Source organism: Ictidomys tridecemlineatus, chromosome 6, assembly GCF_052094955.1.
Source record: "Ictidomys tridecemlineatus isolate mIctTri1 chromosome 6, mIctTri1.hap1, whole genome shotgun sequence".
Lineage (NCBI taxonomy): Eukaryota > Metazoa > Chordata > Mammalia > Rodentia > Sciuridae > Ictidomys > Ictidomys tridecemlineatus.
Window position 1 is genome coordinate 170,151,460 of NC_135482.1, and position 20,335 is coordinate 170,171,794.

A 20,335-nucleotide genomic window follows, 5' to 3' on the forward strand; every position below is an offset into this window, starting at 1 on the left:
AACCTTTGGATGTTACTTTATGAATTTCAAAATGCGATCAACACATATTATTCTCATTTAATCTCAAAACAATCCAGTAGATTTTTTTTTCAACTCCAAAGTACCTGAGAGAGGTGTCTTACTGTTTCTGTGACAGTGACTGTCATTCAGGGCAGGTGGTATGAAAAGTCCTCCCAGGTTCCCATGTTTTCTAAACATCTTTCTCTAAGGATTTTGGAGGTCCCTTTGCAAGTTTCATGTGGACTAACATGGTGAAGTCAAATAGACTGTGAGGCTTGAGAATTATTTCTTGGACTGGGGATATAGCTCAGTTGGTGGAGTGCACATGCATAAGGCCCTGGGTTCAATCCCCAATATAAACAACAACAAAAAAAAAAAAAAAAAAGAGAGAACTTGAACTCAACTGACAATCTTTTCTCTAGGTTTTAACATTTTACTTTCTCTATTCAATTTTTTGTTTGTTTCTGGTTCATTTACAGCTAATAAATAATTTCCTACTAATGGTGGTAATGACTGAAAATTTAGCTTTATAGGAACATTTGGTGATCAATCTAATTTATCTTTTTTCTTTTTTGTCTATTTGTGAGCACAAATCAAATAAGACCATATTTTACATTGAGTATAAAGGAAATCAACTCTTTGAAATATTGACTGGTAAATTTTGATGTCTCTGTGTTTTGTTTTGACCTGTGGCTGAAACTGCAGGATGGGTACTAACAAACTCTCTTGATGTCCAAATAGGCTTTGCCTCTTGCCTGAAAGTGAAGCATTCTCCTATCTCTGGAGGGCACTACTTATTACTATCCATAAACTAAAGATCCTCCATTCTGATTGGTATATGGTGATAAATGTTTAAAAATATAAATCTAATGTTCTCAAAATTATCAGAAAATAAAAAAATAGAACTTCTAATTATGTTAACAGTGTCAGAGTTTAATGATTTTTTTTCCTTAAGAAATTTCTAACTCAAATACATTCTTGTAAAAGAATTCAACTTCACATAATTACACTGAATCTTTGGACAAATTAAACTAATTTAATAACTTTGATCAAAAACAAAATAGTAGTTTTATGTCTTTACCTTTAGTTTATTATTATAGTTTATTTTTAAAAGTAAGATTTGGGTTTGTTTTTTCAACAGACTGGTTAATCTAAACTTCCTCAACTTCTTATAAATAGTATGATTATAAAAGATATAGAATTTGTGTTCAATTAAACTGAATCATAATCCTGACAAACATTTTCAACAATAGTGAGTGTTTGTAGTATGTCATCTGCTAGCGGTTTGCAAGTTAAAGTATACACAGAGTGCATTTTTTGTAAGTTCAGTCTCTACTTAAAATGGAAAAAATGCCTGAGGAAGACCTCCAAGCTAGTTTATCCTTTAGGTTTGGGAAAAAAACCAACCCTTTTGAAATAGAAGGTATATTTTCATGCATGCAGCTTTACTAGTGTGGTTCTGAGACATATGAGATTCACATAGCTTAGAGGTCTGAACCATATCTCGGTAAAAGGAGAAAATATTAGAGATTTAATTTAGTATTTTACAGTACTTTTCAGTCCCTTATAGTAAAAAAGGAAAAAAAAGAAAAATTAGATCATCTGGCTTTAGTAACTGTTTCTAACTAGACTAGACTGGAAAAAGCAGACTTGAAAGCTTTTCTAATATTCTAGATAAGAAATAATGGAAATAATGGAAACCTTAACTAAAGGAAGTGCCACAGTTATAGAGAAAAAGAGATAGATTTTAGAGATAATTAGTTGGTAGAACCTATAGATGTCTGTTGGGATATGGGAGGAGGTAAAAATAGGAAAAAATATTTAGGAAAGTCCCCCAATTGCTCTAGATGGGGTAACTGGGTGAATGATCATGCTAGTTATTTAGGAAAAACAGGAGGAATCACAGCAAGTTCATTATGGAGAAAAGTTATCTTTTAAAAATGATATTTATGGTATTATGTGATATTCAGGAACAAGTACCCTATAGGTAGTTGAAATATAAGCCAGAAACTGATGAGAAATATTTGTGATAAAGTTAGAAGCTGGAAGTCACTATTTTGCAGTGAATGACATAGCTTTGATAAACTATTTAGAAAAATCCTAGGGAATAAGAATATTGAGGAAAAGAAATTTGAGCAAGAGACTGGACAAGAAGTTAGGGTGACAGAAGGAAAAAAACTAGAAGGGGATGTTGTCGAGGAGCCAGGAGAATTTCTAGGAGAAGGCAGTGAGCAATGGTAACAGGTGCCTCAGAAACATGATGGTAGGAAATGGGACATTCTGTCCATGTGACCTGTGACCTCCATAAGAACAATTCAGTAAAATGAGGGTAGGAACCTGCATCAATCAGGTAAAGACTAAATGTGAGGTGGCCAAGTGGCTGAGCTTTCAGTGGAGGCTGAACTTTCAGTACATGTGACCACAAGGCCAGGAGTTACAGAATGGGTTGGGGCTGAGAAGAGGTTTTTTTTTTCTTTTTTTTCCCTTGTGGGGAGGTACTGGGGACTGAACTCAGGGGCACTTAACCACTGAGCCACATCCCCAGCCCTATTTTGTATTTTATTTAGAGACAGGGCCTCACTGAGTTGCTTAGTGACTCACTGTTGCTGAGGCTGACTCTGAACTTGTGATCCTCCTGTCTCAGCATTCTGAGCCACTGGGATTACAGGCATGTGACATCATGTCCAGTTATTTATTTATTTTTCCTTATAAAGACTGAAAATACTTGAGTATATTTATGTGTTAAAGATAATAAGGAGGTCTTGAAAACACTTGGAACCTGATATTACAACATGTCACCTAAGAATCAATAATGAGAAGACAGTAGAAGATTAAGGACCAGAGTACATCCTTAGTGAGAAAGGAATAGTAGGTATTAAGGATATACTCCAGAAGGCTGGCTCTTTGTCACTGATTTAGAGGGCTGGAGGTGTATGTACCTCAACCGTAGAGTGTGTGTTTAGCATGTGCCAGATCCTGAGTTCAATACCTAGCATCAAATAAATAAATAAATACACAAATAAATAAATTATTTTTTTTTTAAATTAAATACTGACTTAGGCCCGAGAAGCTCACAGAATCTATCTTCCTAACTCAATTCCACAAACATGAGAATTCATTAAAAACAAAGAGATTCAGTTTTTGGTAGAGTTTGTGATCTCTAATTCCACTTCACTGCTCTCTAATCTTTAAGATGAATAACAAGTATACCTGGTTTTTATTTAATTTACTAATGTTAAAATACTTTAAGGTATTGAAGGTAAACTGTAACTCAAGGAAGATACTCACAATTCGAACAAGCCAGGATAAGGTCGATGTTGCTGTTGAATAATGTGTATTATAATGGTAGGGTGGGCTTTGATCATCTTCCCATGTCTCATAGCGCTCTGCATAAAACACAGCTCTCTTTGGGTTCAAAGCACCAATTGGCTATAAAAAGATAAAAGGAAATATATTATTTAATATAGTCATTTTAGACAATCTAGATGATAAGCCTTTATCCTGAAAGTATTTCACTACTGATTCATTTCAAGCACAGAGCACAAATTATTTTGTATTATATTTTTACCAAATTGGATTCTGATATTAACTACATATCATTATACTTCCTAAAAATCACCCAAAGGATTATTCCTATGTGCAAAGTTTCTAGACTTTGCTATAAGGTTTAGTGAACTGTTACCAGAGGTGATTCAGTTTTAACTATCAAGGCCAAATTAATATTTTAATGTTGTTTTCCTGTCCACTTAACACACATAATGAAAATTTAGCTTGGAGTACAAGGATCCTGCCAGGAGAAGGATGAAACAGTTATCACTGTATCAAAGAAAACTTTGTCTTAATAATAGTATCACCCAAAGTGTGAAAGACAATAGTCTTCTGCATGGGAACACTGATGGGACACTACTTCCATTGTGAATTTACACAGATGAAGCATCTATCCTTTTTTATTAATTTAAACTACACACCTTACTAAGGGTGCTGAAAATAGTCTAGACAATTCAGATTTCCAGAAAAGCAGTTTACTAAGGCCACTGAGACTTTCACAATAGTACTACCATGCTACTTACCAATTATGATGCTAATCCCTATAGTGGAATACACAGTAACTGCTCAGGATATGATTTTTTTTTTCCTTCAATAAAGCATTTGTTAATTGGATCACTGTCTTGAACTTCTTGGCAAACTGATTCATTAAGAATTTCTGGCACAACATCCTCATCATTACAAATAGCCAACTGCCTTAGCTTAAGTTTTTGTTCAATTTTGGCTTTACAGTATATATGGAATCTACTCTTATGATATCAAATAGCACAATTATTTTGTTTTAGGATGCATATTATAAAAAAGAATTTTATAGGGAAAACAAAAGATGAGTATTAAGTGTAATATCTTAGTCCTTTATTTCAAAATTTAATATTACTAGTTAACTATGAAGTTCCCCCCAAGGCTTAATTTTAACAAGAGAAGTAGTAGAAAATTAGTGCTTCAATGGGACATATAATGTTACACAAGAGAGAAAGATTCATTTATAAATTGCTGTGAGCCTTTTCTTTTGTTCCCAGGAGACTAATTCAAACAACACAATGATGTCAGCAGTTAAAAAGTCTGGTAAAATTTCCATATAAACTCTTATTTGCAAGGGTGCTTATCCTGAATGCTAAAATTATTTGTAAATTATTTTCATTTTTCATAAACTTTAATTAGACCTAACAAAGACTAAGAAATCTGATTACATATTTCTTGTGTATAAGATCATTACTATTTTAAGAGTTCGAAGCTTTTTTTGTCTTCATTTTTCTAAAACAAAGTATAAAAATAAAAAATTTGGCTTAAGTAGATTTTAAAAAAATATTTAAAGGCTTAGAATTTATTGTGTTTAATATCATTGGTTTTCTGAGATCTTTTGACACAGATCTATAAAAGGCACAAAAATTTTGTTAAACATTCCTTAAAATCTCAATATTTAAAATAAGCCTATAATTTTTTGAGAAAAGGATAATTACTAGACAATGGAATGAATGAAAGCTTTGTTCCTGAAATTAAATAGTAAGTTTTTCACTCAAAATTGCCTAAATATTTTATATGCACAGATATGTTTTTCTAATTCAATGTTTTTCAACCATTTAAAACATTTAGTATTTTTGTTCTTTCTTGAATATGCTAATAGATCTTTCACATGCATAAAATGCCTGCCCAACCCCTAGGGATCCGCCTTATCTGATACAGTTTGTTCTCTAAGACATCACAAAACATTCTTGAAAAAGGAACATGGCCCTTCCTCTAATCTTTTCCAGCCTTCTCCTCAACTACTGGAAAAGGGATAAACTAAATATTTACATTTTCCATTTTACTCAAGTTTCATCAAAGTCATTTTATTAGAGTGTTTTAGAGAATATGCTTGGTAGGAAACAGCTGTACAGTATTAAAGTTTGTATGTGTCTCCATTAGTAATTTCTTAAAATGTATTTTAAATTTTGAATTTTGGCTTAGTGCAATTACAAATGAATTTTATGAAACATAATGTAAATAATTTGTGCTATACATACTATTCTATCATTGGCTTCTAGTAGTCAAGAAACAAGTCATTTAAAGGAAAAAAAGCTTCAAAATGTTTGGGAAATGAGAATTTTGCCATTTGTGGTATGTTTTCCTATGAAGCCAAACATGTCATATATTACATCATATTTATCCATCAATTATCTATCTACCTACCTATTGATAAGACTGTAAATTTGCTGTTATTTTAAAATTTGAGCCAAGAGTACAACATCAATCTTTTGAATTTGGCAGGTGAAAAAGGTAAGAATTTTGATAAAAACATAAGAATATACTTAATGAAATTTACAAATTTAGTTTGTAGTCTTTTTTCAATTTTTATCAAGAGCCAATATCCTTTTCTGTCAACAGTGGGAATTTAGACACAGCTACTGCTGTGTTTTTTCGGGTGCCACCAGGTAAAAAAAAATTTAAGAAAAACTTAAAAACTTGGTACTGGATCTATTGCTGTTTCATTCTTGTGAATTTTTTGTACAAGTAAACACTATAACACATTACAGAAAATCATGCATATGATCATGCAGAAATGAAAAATAAAATTTCTATGCCTATAAAACTTATAATTCATTTTTAAAACTGCCCTAAAACCTAGATAATTTGCAAGAGAACTATTTTTTTTTAGTTTTTTTTAATTGTCCATGGACCTTTATTTTATTTGTTTATATATGGTGCTGAAAATTGAACCCAGTGCTTCACACATACTAGGCAAGTGCTCTACCACTGAGCTACAACCCCAGACCAAGAGCACTGTTTTTAACATGGAAGAATCAAGCATGACTCATGTACAAAATTCACATTTTTTTTGTAAAATTTGTGAGAAATTATTTGTGTAATATTACTATGTCTATGCTAAACATGTTATCTTTATTGAGAAAAAGATGCTATTTTCTCGACTCTTCCCCCCAATTTCCTCTTTAAGACTAAAGTGAGAAATCTAAGACTTACATCATAAAACAAAAACAACAACAAAAAAAAAACCTTTGTTTTTCTGAAAAAACTGTGATTTTATTATGTGGAACAAAAATCCTGACAGATGGTTGTGAAGATTTTCATTAGTGAACGTTCTGAGAAATATTATCATGAATAGATTTGTTGAAGTTTGTTAACTCCAGTGTTTCCTTTTATTATATTTGTTTGTTTTTACATAAGCCATATCTTTCTTTTTGTTTTCATAACAACTGTTAAACATGAAATAGAACAAGAGTTCCTTAGATTATACTTTGAGGAGTTCTGGTGAGAATTCTTTTGGTAGATTTAAGTCTAGCCTTTTCTTTGTTTTCCTTTTTCTATTTTCCCTTTATAATCCTTTAGCCTTGAACTATCAATATTATTTCACTCTTATAAAACCTTCCAAGTTATATCAAGTCCTTTTTGGGGGGAGCAAGCATATATAAATTTAATAAGCAAAACTGACCAACAAAAATTATAGAAATTAAAAAATATATTGGGTAAATTGTGTTACATGAGACACTTTAGAAGGACTCTTCTTGAAAAGAGTCTGAGCACAGAGCTATTTTAATTAAATAAATAAATGTTGATTGATTTGAGGAATGGTCAATGTAGCAAAGTAGATTATAATTTTTGGAAATGCTTATGATGTGGATGGCAATAAAAGTTTAATCATATGGGAAGAGCTCTCTATAGATGCTCCAACTACTAATGATACTATATATTTGTATACGATACTGTCTTCACATCCATTTTCTAGGTTGATTTTCTTCAGTGAGGTCAGTAAGGCATTCATTGTGAATATACTTTCAGGAGGAAAAATCCAGGTACCTGGTCCTCTAATCTTTCCATACCACTAGATTGCATTTTCATTACTAAATATAAAATTTATATCAATATAATTTGTATTTTCTTCCATAACTATCTTTTTCCTCCTCATCTGCGAAAAGCCTCAGGAATGAAGAAAATCTTATAGGATTGCTAGTTCAACATTCTATGTCCTAGAAGAGGACACTGTTTCTTAAGTTAAATCAATATTACATTGCTAGTGGTGGCTATACATTTTACAGAATCAGCAGGAAATATAGGCTTGATACAACTGGAAACTGGGTATAGTGAGTGATTTATTTGGCTTCTTGATAGAGCTTCTAGTTATCAGAACATTCTTAACATATATGAGCTTCTAATATGTCTAAATCATCTTCCATCATGATAAAGGGCTTGAAAATCCTCAAAAAAAAGCTTCAAGAATTCTTGCCTTTTTCATTTTTTCAGTTGTGAACTACATGATATCACTCTGGAAATCCTTAGCTTTGACATTGTAGAAATCATTTCTGCAGATCATTCTGTGCTCAAGTAAATTCCCTGTCTCCCTTCTTATCTGGCTAGGGAACTGCGACTCATTCTGGAAGCAGTTCAAATTTCAACTGTGAAGCCTTACATGACACCATATGGTAATAGTTAGGCAAGTTTATAACCTTTTTAGCCCAGAAGACTAATACTTAAAAGGAATGCCTTCTCTCTCATTCATCTCTGAATTCTCAGCACCTAATACAGTACCTGGCTCTTTTTTAGGTGAGTAATAAATGCTAAATGAATGAAGACTGATTACTGATTATATAATATTTTATAAAACATCCATGTGAGACATTTAGACAAAATTTTTCGTCAAAAATAAAAAGACAAATAACAAAAGAAAGAATATTTTTAGCATATAGAATAAAGGGGAATTTTTCTCTAAAATGTACTTTTACAAAATCACTAAGAAACTAATCAACAATACAACAAAATAAATAAGCAATTTTGAATAGGTAGTTCAGAGAAAAATAATAATTTCCAATATAAGTAGGAAAAATCAGTACCAACTCTACAATGTAATGAATATCTTTTTTTTTTCCTGCTTAGCATCCATTACTCCTTCTTATGTGAACCATTTCTTCTTTACCTCAAGTCTGCCTGGTACACATGGGCTGACTTTCTAGGTGGGTATGGGATTCAGACCTGTCATTCAGTATATTCTATTCATGTGGCCACTATAATTGGTGCAGAAATGGGAACATAATTCAAGCTGATCCAATGAACCTTGGCTGCAACTGTGTGGGGGAGAAGCCCCCTGTCTTTTGGGTTAAGAGACATCACTTCTGCAACATGGAAAGCCCAGAGAATAAAACCAATGCAGAAAAGTAGCAGAGATGGGCATAGGCAGGACACTGTGGAGAACTCTTAGATTCAGTTTCCTGGGTTCTACATTCCCCAGATTTCTCAGTTATGAATTAGTTAAAAATTTGTATTTTTAATTAAAGTTAGTTTAAGTTGACTTTCTGTTACACATACAAAGTCATTACTATACACGCAAATGTGAAAAATTTTAAAAAAGCTGTTTTTATTCACTAGATTGCCAAAAATTATTAAGTTTCACAATACTCTGGATTGGCCAAGGTGTAAGAAAACATAGTATCTCAATATTATTGGAAAAAGTATAAAGGAGTATAAGTTTCTTGTGGGGAAAACTGGTAATATTATACAAAAAATATTATATTATATATTATACAAAAAATATTGTATACATGCACTTTTGATACAATAATTCAACTTTGAGGATTTATAATATGGAAAGAATCAGAGCAAGGACATTTCTCATACCATTGCTTGAAATGGCAAAACAAGACAAAAAACTGGAAGTAGTCTAAATATAAGGGACTGGTTAAAGGAATGATGATATACCCACTGCTGTATATTTTGCAGCAATTTAAAAGGCTGATTTCAAAAACAATTTCATTAAATAAATATTGGGTATTTATTATGAGTTAGAAATTACTATAAACCCTGGAGTAAAGTTAAAAAAAAGTCCCTGGACCATGAAACTTGCATTTAAATGTGTATGTGTGCATTTTTAGGTGTGTAAATGTATATGTATATAGGCTGAGGCAGATGAAATCTAAGTGAACAATTAGGTAAATAAGAAAATATCAGCTATAAGTGTTCTACTGAGGATTAAAACAGATTAGCATGATACAGCTCAGGTGTAAAAGATAAGAAGATTCCAGGTATGAAATTCAGGGGTAAGATTATAATTCCAGAGAGAGCAAAAGTTATTGCAAGGCTCTAAGGGGGCCTTGAATGACAAGTTTGAGGAACAGACAAAAAATCATAGGACTTTGTAGACCAGGTTGATGAAATACATTTTAAGGTAAGTGCAGTGGAAAGTCACTGAATGGTTTAAAGTGGGAGAAAAGCAAGATCCATGTTAGATTTTAGAAAGTTAACTCCAGGGTTTTGTGGAGAATGCATTATAGATAATGTTAAATTACTAATCATGCTAGGAATGAAAAAAGCCAGTCGCAGGAAACAGGATCATAAAACATTACTTGAGTTTCTCTAAAAATTCCATAATGTATACGAAGTATATTTTTGCTTAAAATACTAGAGGAAAGCCTTTGAAGAATGTACATGAAACCATAAATTGCTTCTGGGGAGCAGAAATGATGTTGACTTTTGATACTCTCTTTCCACTCCTGTTTTACTATTTGATGAAGCATTTGGTTCTTCCCTGGCATAAAAATTTAGATGGCTTTCCAATATATGACCTAGAAATATCTTTCAAATGTGAATATTTTAAGTTTAATAAATTTAATCAATGATAGTAACTTTATGTTTCGAATAGAAAGCAATAAACTCATTATCAATCTTTACTAATATTTGAATAAGCATATATCAAAACCCTACCAGTTAAAATAAGTTAAATGACAACATGAGGGGAAAAAGACAAATCCAGAAGGTAAGAAATTCTTCAGGATACCTTACATGATCTCTCCTTTCAGGAAGTCAATATTAAGCAAAAAAGTAAATCAAACTAAGTGCTTTCCACGCTGCAAATTTGGGTTGTTCTTATACATAAGAATGCTTTAAAATAATTAATTTGAAAACTTGTGTTTCTAAAACATGTGAAAATTGTGTTCTCTTAAGTAGATTAAATCTTCCCTTTGCAATTTTACATACACTATTAATTTGCTGATTAAGAAACAGAATCTAAAGTAATGAAGCATCAATAAAAGGAAGTGTTAAGATAGATATTTTGTTGGCTGTAACTGGGTATATCTCCTCTTAAACTTATTAACAGGGAAGAATTACCCAAATGACTGTATTATGGAGCAAAATAATCTTTGGTTTAAAGCTGCCTTTTGATTAGCAAAACCCATTAGTACATTCACAGGTATCTTACTCCCACATAGAACTGAAAGCTCAGGGGTAGTGGAGTGCCTCATTTACTGCATTTCTTCTGTGTTCTTTGCTCATATCTGAAACAAACATGCATTGTGAAGAATATTTTACAAGATGTCTCTCCTGTAGAATATTAAAGAGCTTTTCTGGTTTTTTTTTGTACTTTATAAAACTGCAAGAGCACTTAGGAAGGGTGGAGGACATGTATAAGATAAATTAATCTATATGTTTAGTTTTTATTTTTAGTATATTCTACTTACTGATTGAAGAGAAATAATAAATTGATTATTCAATAATGATTGAATGACAAATAAAACAAAATGCCAGTGCAATTCATGGAGTTGTGAGGGTAAAACAAGAAAATCTATGTCAGATGCTTAGGACAATGCCTGGCATGAAATAAGTACATGCCAAATATTGGCCATAATTGTTATCATTATCCCATGATAATTTCTAAGAAAATTCATAAATACCTTAGTGAAAGAGCAATGTGTTTGCATAAAACAGTGTATCTTAAATCTGTGTCCATTCCATTAATTTTCCAATGATTAAGTAAGTAAGATAATTATGAGGCTACAAGTCAGTTTCAAGATCACTTCCAGCTATTTAGTATTCTATTTTAGGAAGGAAAGGTTAAATGAGGCTGAATTTGGTCCAGTTTTGCCATGATTATGGTACATGTTACATATAGATGTGACACAGGTTGGTGAAATGAACATGTGTGAAGCAGGCTCTCTTTTCCAGAGGAAGTATCTCCCAAATTCATGCACTGGAGCGTACTACTACTGTTGCTTAAAAATTTTAAAGAAGGACAAGCCCTAGCTAATGTTGCTCCCCCGACCCCCCGCTTTTTTTCTGAAAGGACAGGGCAAGTGGTTCAATGGGAAGGAACAAAAAAAAAAAAATAAAGGGTGTAGGAAGACATGTAGCATAAGCAGACAAAGCCTGAGATTGGCTTGGAGGTTCTGTATAATATATATTCATATATGTTCCCAACATGCAACAGTGGAAATATAAACAAACACACACCTCAGTATTTATGGTTATCACAATGTCTATATGAATCATACTTTTTGTCTGCACTTTTCTTGGTTCTTCCTTCCTTTCATTTAGAAGGAAAACAGCATAATATGCCACTGGGTAAACTAAAATTAACTGTACGCTCTTAATAGTATCGACCAAATCTTACTGTCTTTGTATCACTGATGACCCGCAGAGAGTCAGTTGGCAATCAGTGAAAGAATGAATGAATGAATGAAACAAATTATTAATTTAAATAAATGATTACACCATTAGTTTTAAAGTATCCAAACACTGTAAATCAATATCTTGTATTTAAAATAGCACTACTCATTCAGCACTGCCATGTAAGCAAGCCTAACACATACAAGTTTGAGCATAGTGTTGGGTGTATGTTAAGTAGGTATTTAACTTATGTGTAAAAACACATTTCAAATTTGGCAAGAGACTTTTTGGCAAATGGTATATAATTAAATTTATACATTCACTTATTTTAATAGGTTTGATATAACAGTGGCTACTAACAGTAATTTTTCCCACATTTCATGCTTTATTATTGAAAATTAAGTGGTAGCTAGATTATATACTAAAGTAAATAAACCTGATTTAATTTCAGACATTGTTAACTTATATGGAAAAAGAGATAAAATAATTACAGAAACTTGCCTTAGATTTCAAAGTTGTGCATTTCCTACCTTAACAACCTAGACTCTTCTCTATGTGGTAGAAATTTGGCACTATAAAGGGTAGACTGTTGAATAGTATTCACACTTCAGTGCATCCATTTGCATTATCACATTTCAAAGCCTCGAGGCATTATCACTTCCTTTTTTAAGTGGCATAATAATTTGGGAAAATGGTTATGCTTATCATCATCTGTCAGTCAAACAACTCCTGTGTTAACAAAATATATTTTTTCCACTCAAAGAACGGGTATGGGTGTATGATGTCTTATGCTCATGTCAATATTAGCAGGACTTGGTTTTGTGATGAAACTATTTCATTTATCAGAGGGCATGACTGGGAAATAGGAAATTCCATTTACACTTTAATGAGCAGAGACTGTGCTTCATGTCAAAGTCATGTAGCCACTATAATTTCAGAGTCAAGTTCATATGAGTATATGTAAATAACTGAAGCACAAGCACATGTCATGTTTTAAAACAGATTTCACTACAAGGTCATATCTCCATAAGGAATATCTGCATAATTTTTTGGGAAAATCTCTATATCCACTATATGTTGGTATTGAAAATATAGCTCATAACAGATTGTTTTATTTGCTGTCCATCATGTCAAACAATACATATAACCTGTAACTTCAACTTGTAATAAGTAAACCTGGAACCTGTGATATCTAATCAAATGAGATGTCTAATAAATCTTATTGATAAAATGTTTTTTGTTTTGGTTCCTTTTAATTGATAAAAAAGTGACCCAGGGAAAGAGTAATAATATTACAAATATAAAATATTTCAGTCCAAATGAATGTGGATCTCAAGTTTCAATAGGCATTTAATTTAACTTCACTGTTTTGATAAGTTTGATGATTTGACAACTTAAAATGATTAAACAGAATTACTTATTACATAAAATGTTTTATTAAATGGCATTGCTTTTTACTTTGTTGAATGAAAATATATCAGTTCAATCAAATAATCTTTCATTACATTTCTTTTTCAATCATACCAAATTTGGTGAAACCTCAACTGACAAGTATTAAAGTTCGCTTTGTAGCTACTACTCCTCTAATGCCACTTGTGTGTGAGGCATTAGGTCAGATGCCTTATCTACATTAATGTGCTGAATTCCATCAACACCCTTATTATGTAAGAATTATCATGTTCATTTTAAAGAAGAGGAAACAGAAGTACAGAGAACTTAGAAAACTTGTGAAGTTTGTATAATATGTGACCAAAAACACTGGAGCAAACCACATTTTTTCCATGTTCAATTTCTAATCTCTCAGGGTTTTTTCTTAATTCTCAATTTTAATACCAATATAAAGAAAGAAAAATTGAAAAGGTTTGATAATTCTAGAATTAAACTTTCTGAGCACCAGTGATGAGAACAGACACTCTAGAGATTCCATATCCTATGGAAATGAGAACTGAGTGCTATGTACCTGGCTGTTGTGTGGATTTGGAAAGAGCAAGAAAGTCAGCTCCAGCTCATATCATTATCCTGTCTGTGCTACCTGTGCCTCAGGGAAGGTATGTCTCATGTAGAGACATTACTTTTATTTACTGTGTTTCTCATTTGTTGTTTATGTCTGCAGAATCCTATAAAAATAGTTGTTAATCTTTTTTTTATATGCCTTTGTTATATATTAGAATGCTACATAAAAACACAAAAGAAAATGACTGTTTTGTCAATACTGTCAAAATGTTTTGGAGAAGTATGAAATGAAAGTACATAATTGTTGAATTATGGACCTTTGTCAGCTATGGGAAGATAAATCACACCTTCAAATGAACTTAATTAGATTATTGGGGTGTGTCCTTGAAGGAGATATTGGGACCAAATTTCTTGCTCCCCCTCTCCTTGTATCCTGATTTCCTGTGAGGTAAAGAGTCTTCCTCAATCTGGTGCCCTACCATGATGTACTACTCTATCACTACAGGCCCAAAGCAACAAGGCCCAGTAACCATGGACTAAAACTGTGAGACAAAATAACCTTTTCCTTTATTAAATTGATTTTTCTCAGGTATATTTTCATAGTGATGGAAATCGGACTAACACAGAGAGAAAATTAACATAAAACTATGTACTTCATGCTGGGAACATAATTCAGTGGAAGAACACTTACTTAGCATGCACAAAGCTCTGTGTTTGATCTCTGACACCACAGATGAAACAAAACAGAATAAAACCCAAAAACTATGTACATAAAATTAAGGGCAAAGTAGAAAGATGTCCCAGAAAATTGAGGGGCTTTAAAGCTTAAGTTTCATTAGTTTCATTGTAAATTTATTTGACTTCACTTAATGTCAACACATTATAACGATATACGTGTAATAAGCAATCTGTTGCCTATTGTTTTTTTCTGCTCCTAAACAATGACTATTTCTTGTCCTATTAGCATCTATTAGTTCCTTTTATGTAATAGTTATGTATGTACAAATATGTAATTAACTTGCTATCCTCTTTATCATAGAAGTCATGAAGAAGAAACTCTCAGATGTGTTTTAAATTATATTTTATAATAGAAAGTTATTTGTCAAACATGAATTAGCTCCCTTTCCTTTGGGAATAGGAGTCCAAATTTCCTCTGCTTATCTATCGCCCCATCATCTGTGGATAGGCAGATAGTCAGATCCTGACTCTATCTCTGGCACCAATCACAGGAAATGATACTCCATCTTCACAGCACACCTCATCCCTCTTAAATAGCATCAATAGGACAGAAGACATTTTCTGTGATTTCTGAGAAAAAAAAGTTTCATTGTCTTCTAGCTATGTGGTATAATTCCCTCTTTCCTTTGGATTATATGATGTGAGGTAGAAAACTACTGCAGTCATTTTGCTACTAAAAGGAGTGTCTGGAACTACTGGGGGCTATCAGTGGAAGAGGAGTATGTGGTCCAGAATGGCTGAAGTCAGAGAAGAGCAATGGAAAGAACAAGGTCCTTGGAGGTATTATCTGGATCACTACAGTGAATCTTGCTGAAAACCAAACCTTCTCAATTTTCCAGTTATAGAAACCAGTAATAGTGATTTCTTGTTCAAACCAATTTGAGCTGAGTTTTCTGAAACTTCATTCAAGTTTCTGAACTGACACAACAGAGAATTTCATAAAGCCAGTGTAACACTGGGGTAGTATTAAAAAATATTCATTTTATGGCTGTACATTTTATAGTTTTGAAATTATTCATGTGATAAAGAATCTAAAAATTATTTGGAGTCCCAAATGTTTATTGAAACAAATTCTAGAATTATTCAATGGTAGAAATTATTATTTACACTAGTATTTCCAATTGTCTTTTATGATGAAGGGGATAGCAAATTAATTATGTATATATTTGTAAATACATAGATATTATATAAAAGGAACTAGTAGGTGCTAATAGGACCAATCCTGAAGAAATATTCATTGTTTAGGAGCAGAAAAAACCAACAGGCAACAGATTGTTTATTACACATATATTGTTATAATGTATTGATATTAAGTGAAATCAAATAAATTTACCATGAAGCTAATGAAACTTAAGCTTTAGAAACAACTACTTTTGTTGTTAAAAATATTTTAGAATATTCTTGGTCAATAATTTTCAATTATTCTTGTTCTTCTTTGAGCTTTTAAAAAAGTGATGAATTCTCCAATAAAATTTCCATCTGCAGTACTGAATATCTACAAGAATAGGTCTTCTTAGTAGGCATCTCTTAACTACAGTAATACTGCATCACAACAGGTTTTCCTTCCAATTATATTATTATGCTTCAAATGTCATTTTCCCATTAGGCATTATAATAAGAAATATTTTCATACATTAAAATCTTGTTTATTAATGATTTTTATACAGGATAGTCTTGGGTTTCTAAACCATTTGTAAGAAGTTCCTATTAAGAAATTCAATGAAGCATGGGAACAATAAAAGAGTAATTTATTAACATATCAAGAGGCTTAATTTGCTAACACTTTCCCATCATGTTAGTGTGACAGAAAATAAAGAACAAATTGCTAAAGCATGGAATGTTGAGGAGTTGAAAAAAAGCTATCTATCTTCTAATTCAACTGCTCACAACATGAAGTGCCCCATGATTGCACAAGTATAGTTTGTATTCACCTTGCCTAATTTACGTAGGCTCTGTTTAACTTTGTCACTTATTTAACACTATGTAAAATAGGAAGGGCAAGTGTGAGTCCCAAAAGGAAATGCTCTGCCAATGAAAATACATATTAAGCAAATCTGTCTAAGAAACTTGAAGAATGTTACATCATCCAGTTGCTTTAGAAATAGTGACTTCCTCATTAAATTTTCTTATCTTTTCTATGAAAAACTAAAATTCTGTTACTACTAGCAAATATTTTATTAAATGTCTTTTATAATCCATATTAATTATAATGAGTGCCATATTTTCTTTGGCTGTGTTAGTACTTCAAGTATATGTGAATCTAAATGTCTCAGAGTAGTTGAGCATGCACTCTCCAGTGGGGTACAGTCCCCAACACACCCAGGTCCCCATTGCTGGCCTCATGTTTCTGTTAAGTCTCCAAGTTCTCACCTTTGTCAGGACTGAACTCCTCCCACAAAGCTGTGACTACTTTATTCACTCCTATGCTCTCGTCTACCCAGAACAGAAGTACATCTTCTCAACATAGTGTTTGATAAATATTTGTTGACTAAATGACTGAGTACATAAATAAAGGAAAGAAAAGAATTTTGGTCTATAAATTTCTTTTCACTCTGATATTTCATTTGATTTCAAAACAAATGAACCTTTCTCTGTTAAAAGAATCTTAAATAGCCATAGCAATGGTCAGCTTATGAGATTTTAACTCAATTTATCATGCTCCTTCAGAATCTACATTCTAAATTTTCATCTTAAATATATCTTACACACACACACACACACACACACACACACACATATGCACACACACACATGCACACATACTTTATAGGGCCTAACATATAATAACTGTTCAATTAATAGAACTACTTTAACAGTAGTTCTTAAATTGATGTGATGTGCTTTATGCCCATACATCACACTTCAACCTTGGAAGTCATGCCCAAAATGCATATCATTCAAACATACTAATTACAATAGTAGTAGCAAATATTTGTCATCATTATTTGAAAGATATTTCCAAGTATATGGCCTATGTCAGTGATTCACAATTAAATTCCCATTATTAGCGCTAGCTAATAATGATGTGCTGAGCGCTGTTCCAAGTTATCCATGCTTATTACTGCATCAACTTCTAACACTGACTTTACTAGTATTGTTCCCCATTACACAGCTGAGGAAACTGAGGCAGAAATAAAGTATATAACTTTGTCTAATCCCCACAGCTGACAAGTGGCACAATTAGGATCTGAACGCAGGCAGTCTAGCTCCAGTGTTCTCGTTCCTAACCACTATTTACCGATACTTGTGTAGGTCTCTCTGTAAAATATAGTACCTTATTATTCAATTTTGTGTTATTTAGATAATAAGATGGCAGCCCCTATGAATTACTGTGCTACTGTTTACATGAACTTGAATAATTACTTACATATGGTGAATATTAAATATTTTTGTTCTGTTGAATCTCAATGGAAAAATTGCTATATGTGCCAGCATATTAAGATTCAATTCCTAGCAATTTTTAACCAGCTATATAATTCAATAAGATGTTGGCAAACTGATCTATTAGGTCCCTTAGGAACCTATAATATCATAACTAAAATTAGGAGTGAGATAGTAACTAAGATTTGATAATAAAGACACAAAAAGGAACTAGAGAGTGAATAACATATGAGAATACGAAAAAATTATTAAACAACCTTCAAAAGCAGGCTAAGAAAAATTCCATGTATAATCATAACTACAATTCATGAAGTGTTTCTATTTGTCAAGTACTGTTACATTCTTTAAGTGGACATGACATTTGACCTTAATAAATATATGAGGTAGAAAAGTGTTACATTATTATTATTATTCTCCTTTCACATATGGGCTAAGAGAAATTGGTTTTAGGTCACACATCTAACATAGTAGGATACAGAACTTCAGCTTGGATAGGTCTAGAAAAGACATAGGAGAAGGCATGCTAAGTTAAAAAACATCTGTGGGATTATTTTTACATTGATATTTCCCTGATTCATAGGGCTTATGCAGCCCTGTCGATAAGCCCCTTAAAACTGCCCCTCAAAACCTTCTTTTAACCTTTTAACCTCTGTGGACTGCTAACCAGACAACCAAGTTTGGAAGAAAACAGAAATAATTTCAAAGTGAATAGGCTGTGTTTAAAATACATAAACCTCTGGGCTTGGTCCATGTCCTAAAGCCATTACAGACTAGACACCATAAGATATGTATAAAATGTAGAATTTAGATTCTCAAGGAGCATGATTCATTGTATTAGCTATCAGCTTAGGCCACAAAGCAGCATTTTGGGCTTAGTTCCCAGTTCTTTGCTGCATTTCAAAGAGTTTAGCATCCCACTTGTTTCTTTTTGATAGATGAGCTGAATCAAGCCAAAATTTGCTTTTCATTTTTGTCCCCATTATTTCTTGCCATTTTTAAGATCATATCTTCTCTTCTCTCCTGCATCTAAACAGACCCTTGATAAACTCACTTGACTTTCTTTAAGTACTCCCCTTAATACAAAATACTTACTAGTGTTTATGTATTCTATGGTTAAGATAGCATGACTTATCACCTATAATTTGCCATCATGTTTTGCATTGTCATTTCTAAGAAATCTCTTGCTACATTTGCTCCTTTTTAAACACCCATTTCATTTTGCCTATTAGAATACTAATTTATCTCCTTGTAGTTTAAATCCTATGCTATGTATTTTTTTTTAAAGAGAGAGTGAGAGAGGAGAGAGAGAGAATTTTTTAATATTTATTTTTTAGTTCTCGGCAGACACAACATCTTTGTTGGTAAGTGGTGCTGAGGATCGAACCTGGGCCGCACACATGCCAGGCGAGCGCGCTACCGCTTGAGCCACATCCCCAGCCCTCTATGCTATGTATTGATGAGACTTAGACACTGACTACAACAGGAGGAAACAACCACGTTTACCTTCTTAGAAATGTTAATTGAATATACACACTTTGATCAAAATCCTTTAGACTACAGCCTTAGGAAGAAAACTGACTACTATATATTTAAAAGTTACCTTTGATAGATCCCTGAAATTTCCTGGAAGAGTCAGGTCCAATTCTTCTGATTCATAGTTTGTTAACACCCATGGAAACACAGGATATTGGTTCAGATCATTATATGTCCGTCCTAGTGAAGAAAATGAGAAAAAAAAATTGTATACACTAATTGATTTGAAATAGTTTCTGTGCTTATAATAAGACAACTACTGATTTTCAAATTTAAAGTTGTTTATTGAACTCTGTGTTTAATCAAAAGCACTCAATGTGTTTCAAATGAGTTCTCTGGATACTTTTAAAAAGAGTAACTAGAATTACTATTTGTAATGGAAGATTGTGGTTTACATTTGAGACTGCTGGCTGTTTATCAGAATTGATTTGCTTCTTCCTGGTCTAGCCTCTCTTACAAAGAGCTCTGGCTGCAGGACTTTGTTTCAACCTATAGGCTGTGCACAGAGGTGATATGTGACACCTCCAAGCATGGCCCACTGAAACTTCCCACATGCACCTCCATGTCTTTGCTGCCTACATGTTAAAAAGATAATGTTGCCTTAGAAGCAAAACACTGTCAGTCAGGCACCCTTCTGGTGTCGTGAGGGAGGCCACCCTGCTGACCTGCACACTACAGGCAGCTTATGTGGTAGCTCATTACCTGCTGTAATGAACATGTATTTGAAGTTATATTCCCAGTACACAGAGTACTAAGTTTTTATCAAGAGTCAAGTACTAAGTGTTTTTCAAGAGAAAAAAGTTTATGAAATAAAGTG

At 32.6% G+C, this 20,335-nt stretch overlaps 1 protein-coding gene across 6 annotated transcripts in view; it reads right to left on the reverse strand.

Moving 5' to 3' along the window:
• Positions 1 to 20,335, reverse strand: part of Nbea (neurobeachin) — a 603,852-nt gene that overhangs the window by 74,259 nt on the left and 509,258 nt on the right. For all 6 annotated transcript variants that reach the window (XM_078016116.1, XM_021730370.3, XM_021730357.3 and 3 more), the window contains 2 exons: positions 19,586 to 19,698; positions 3,289 to 3,429 (listed from right to left, as the gene is read on the reverse strand). In XM_078016116.1, the coding sequence (XP_077872242.1) occupies positions 3,289 to 3,429; positions 19,586 to 19,698 (254 nt within the window). The remainder of the gene's footprint in view (positions 1 to 3,288; positions 3,430 to 19,585; positions 19,699 to 20,335) is intronic.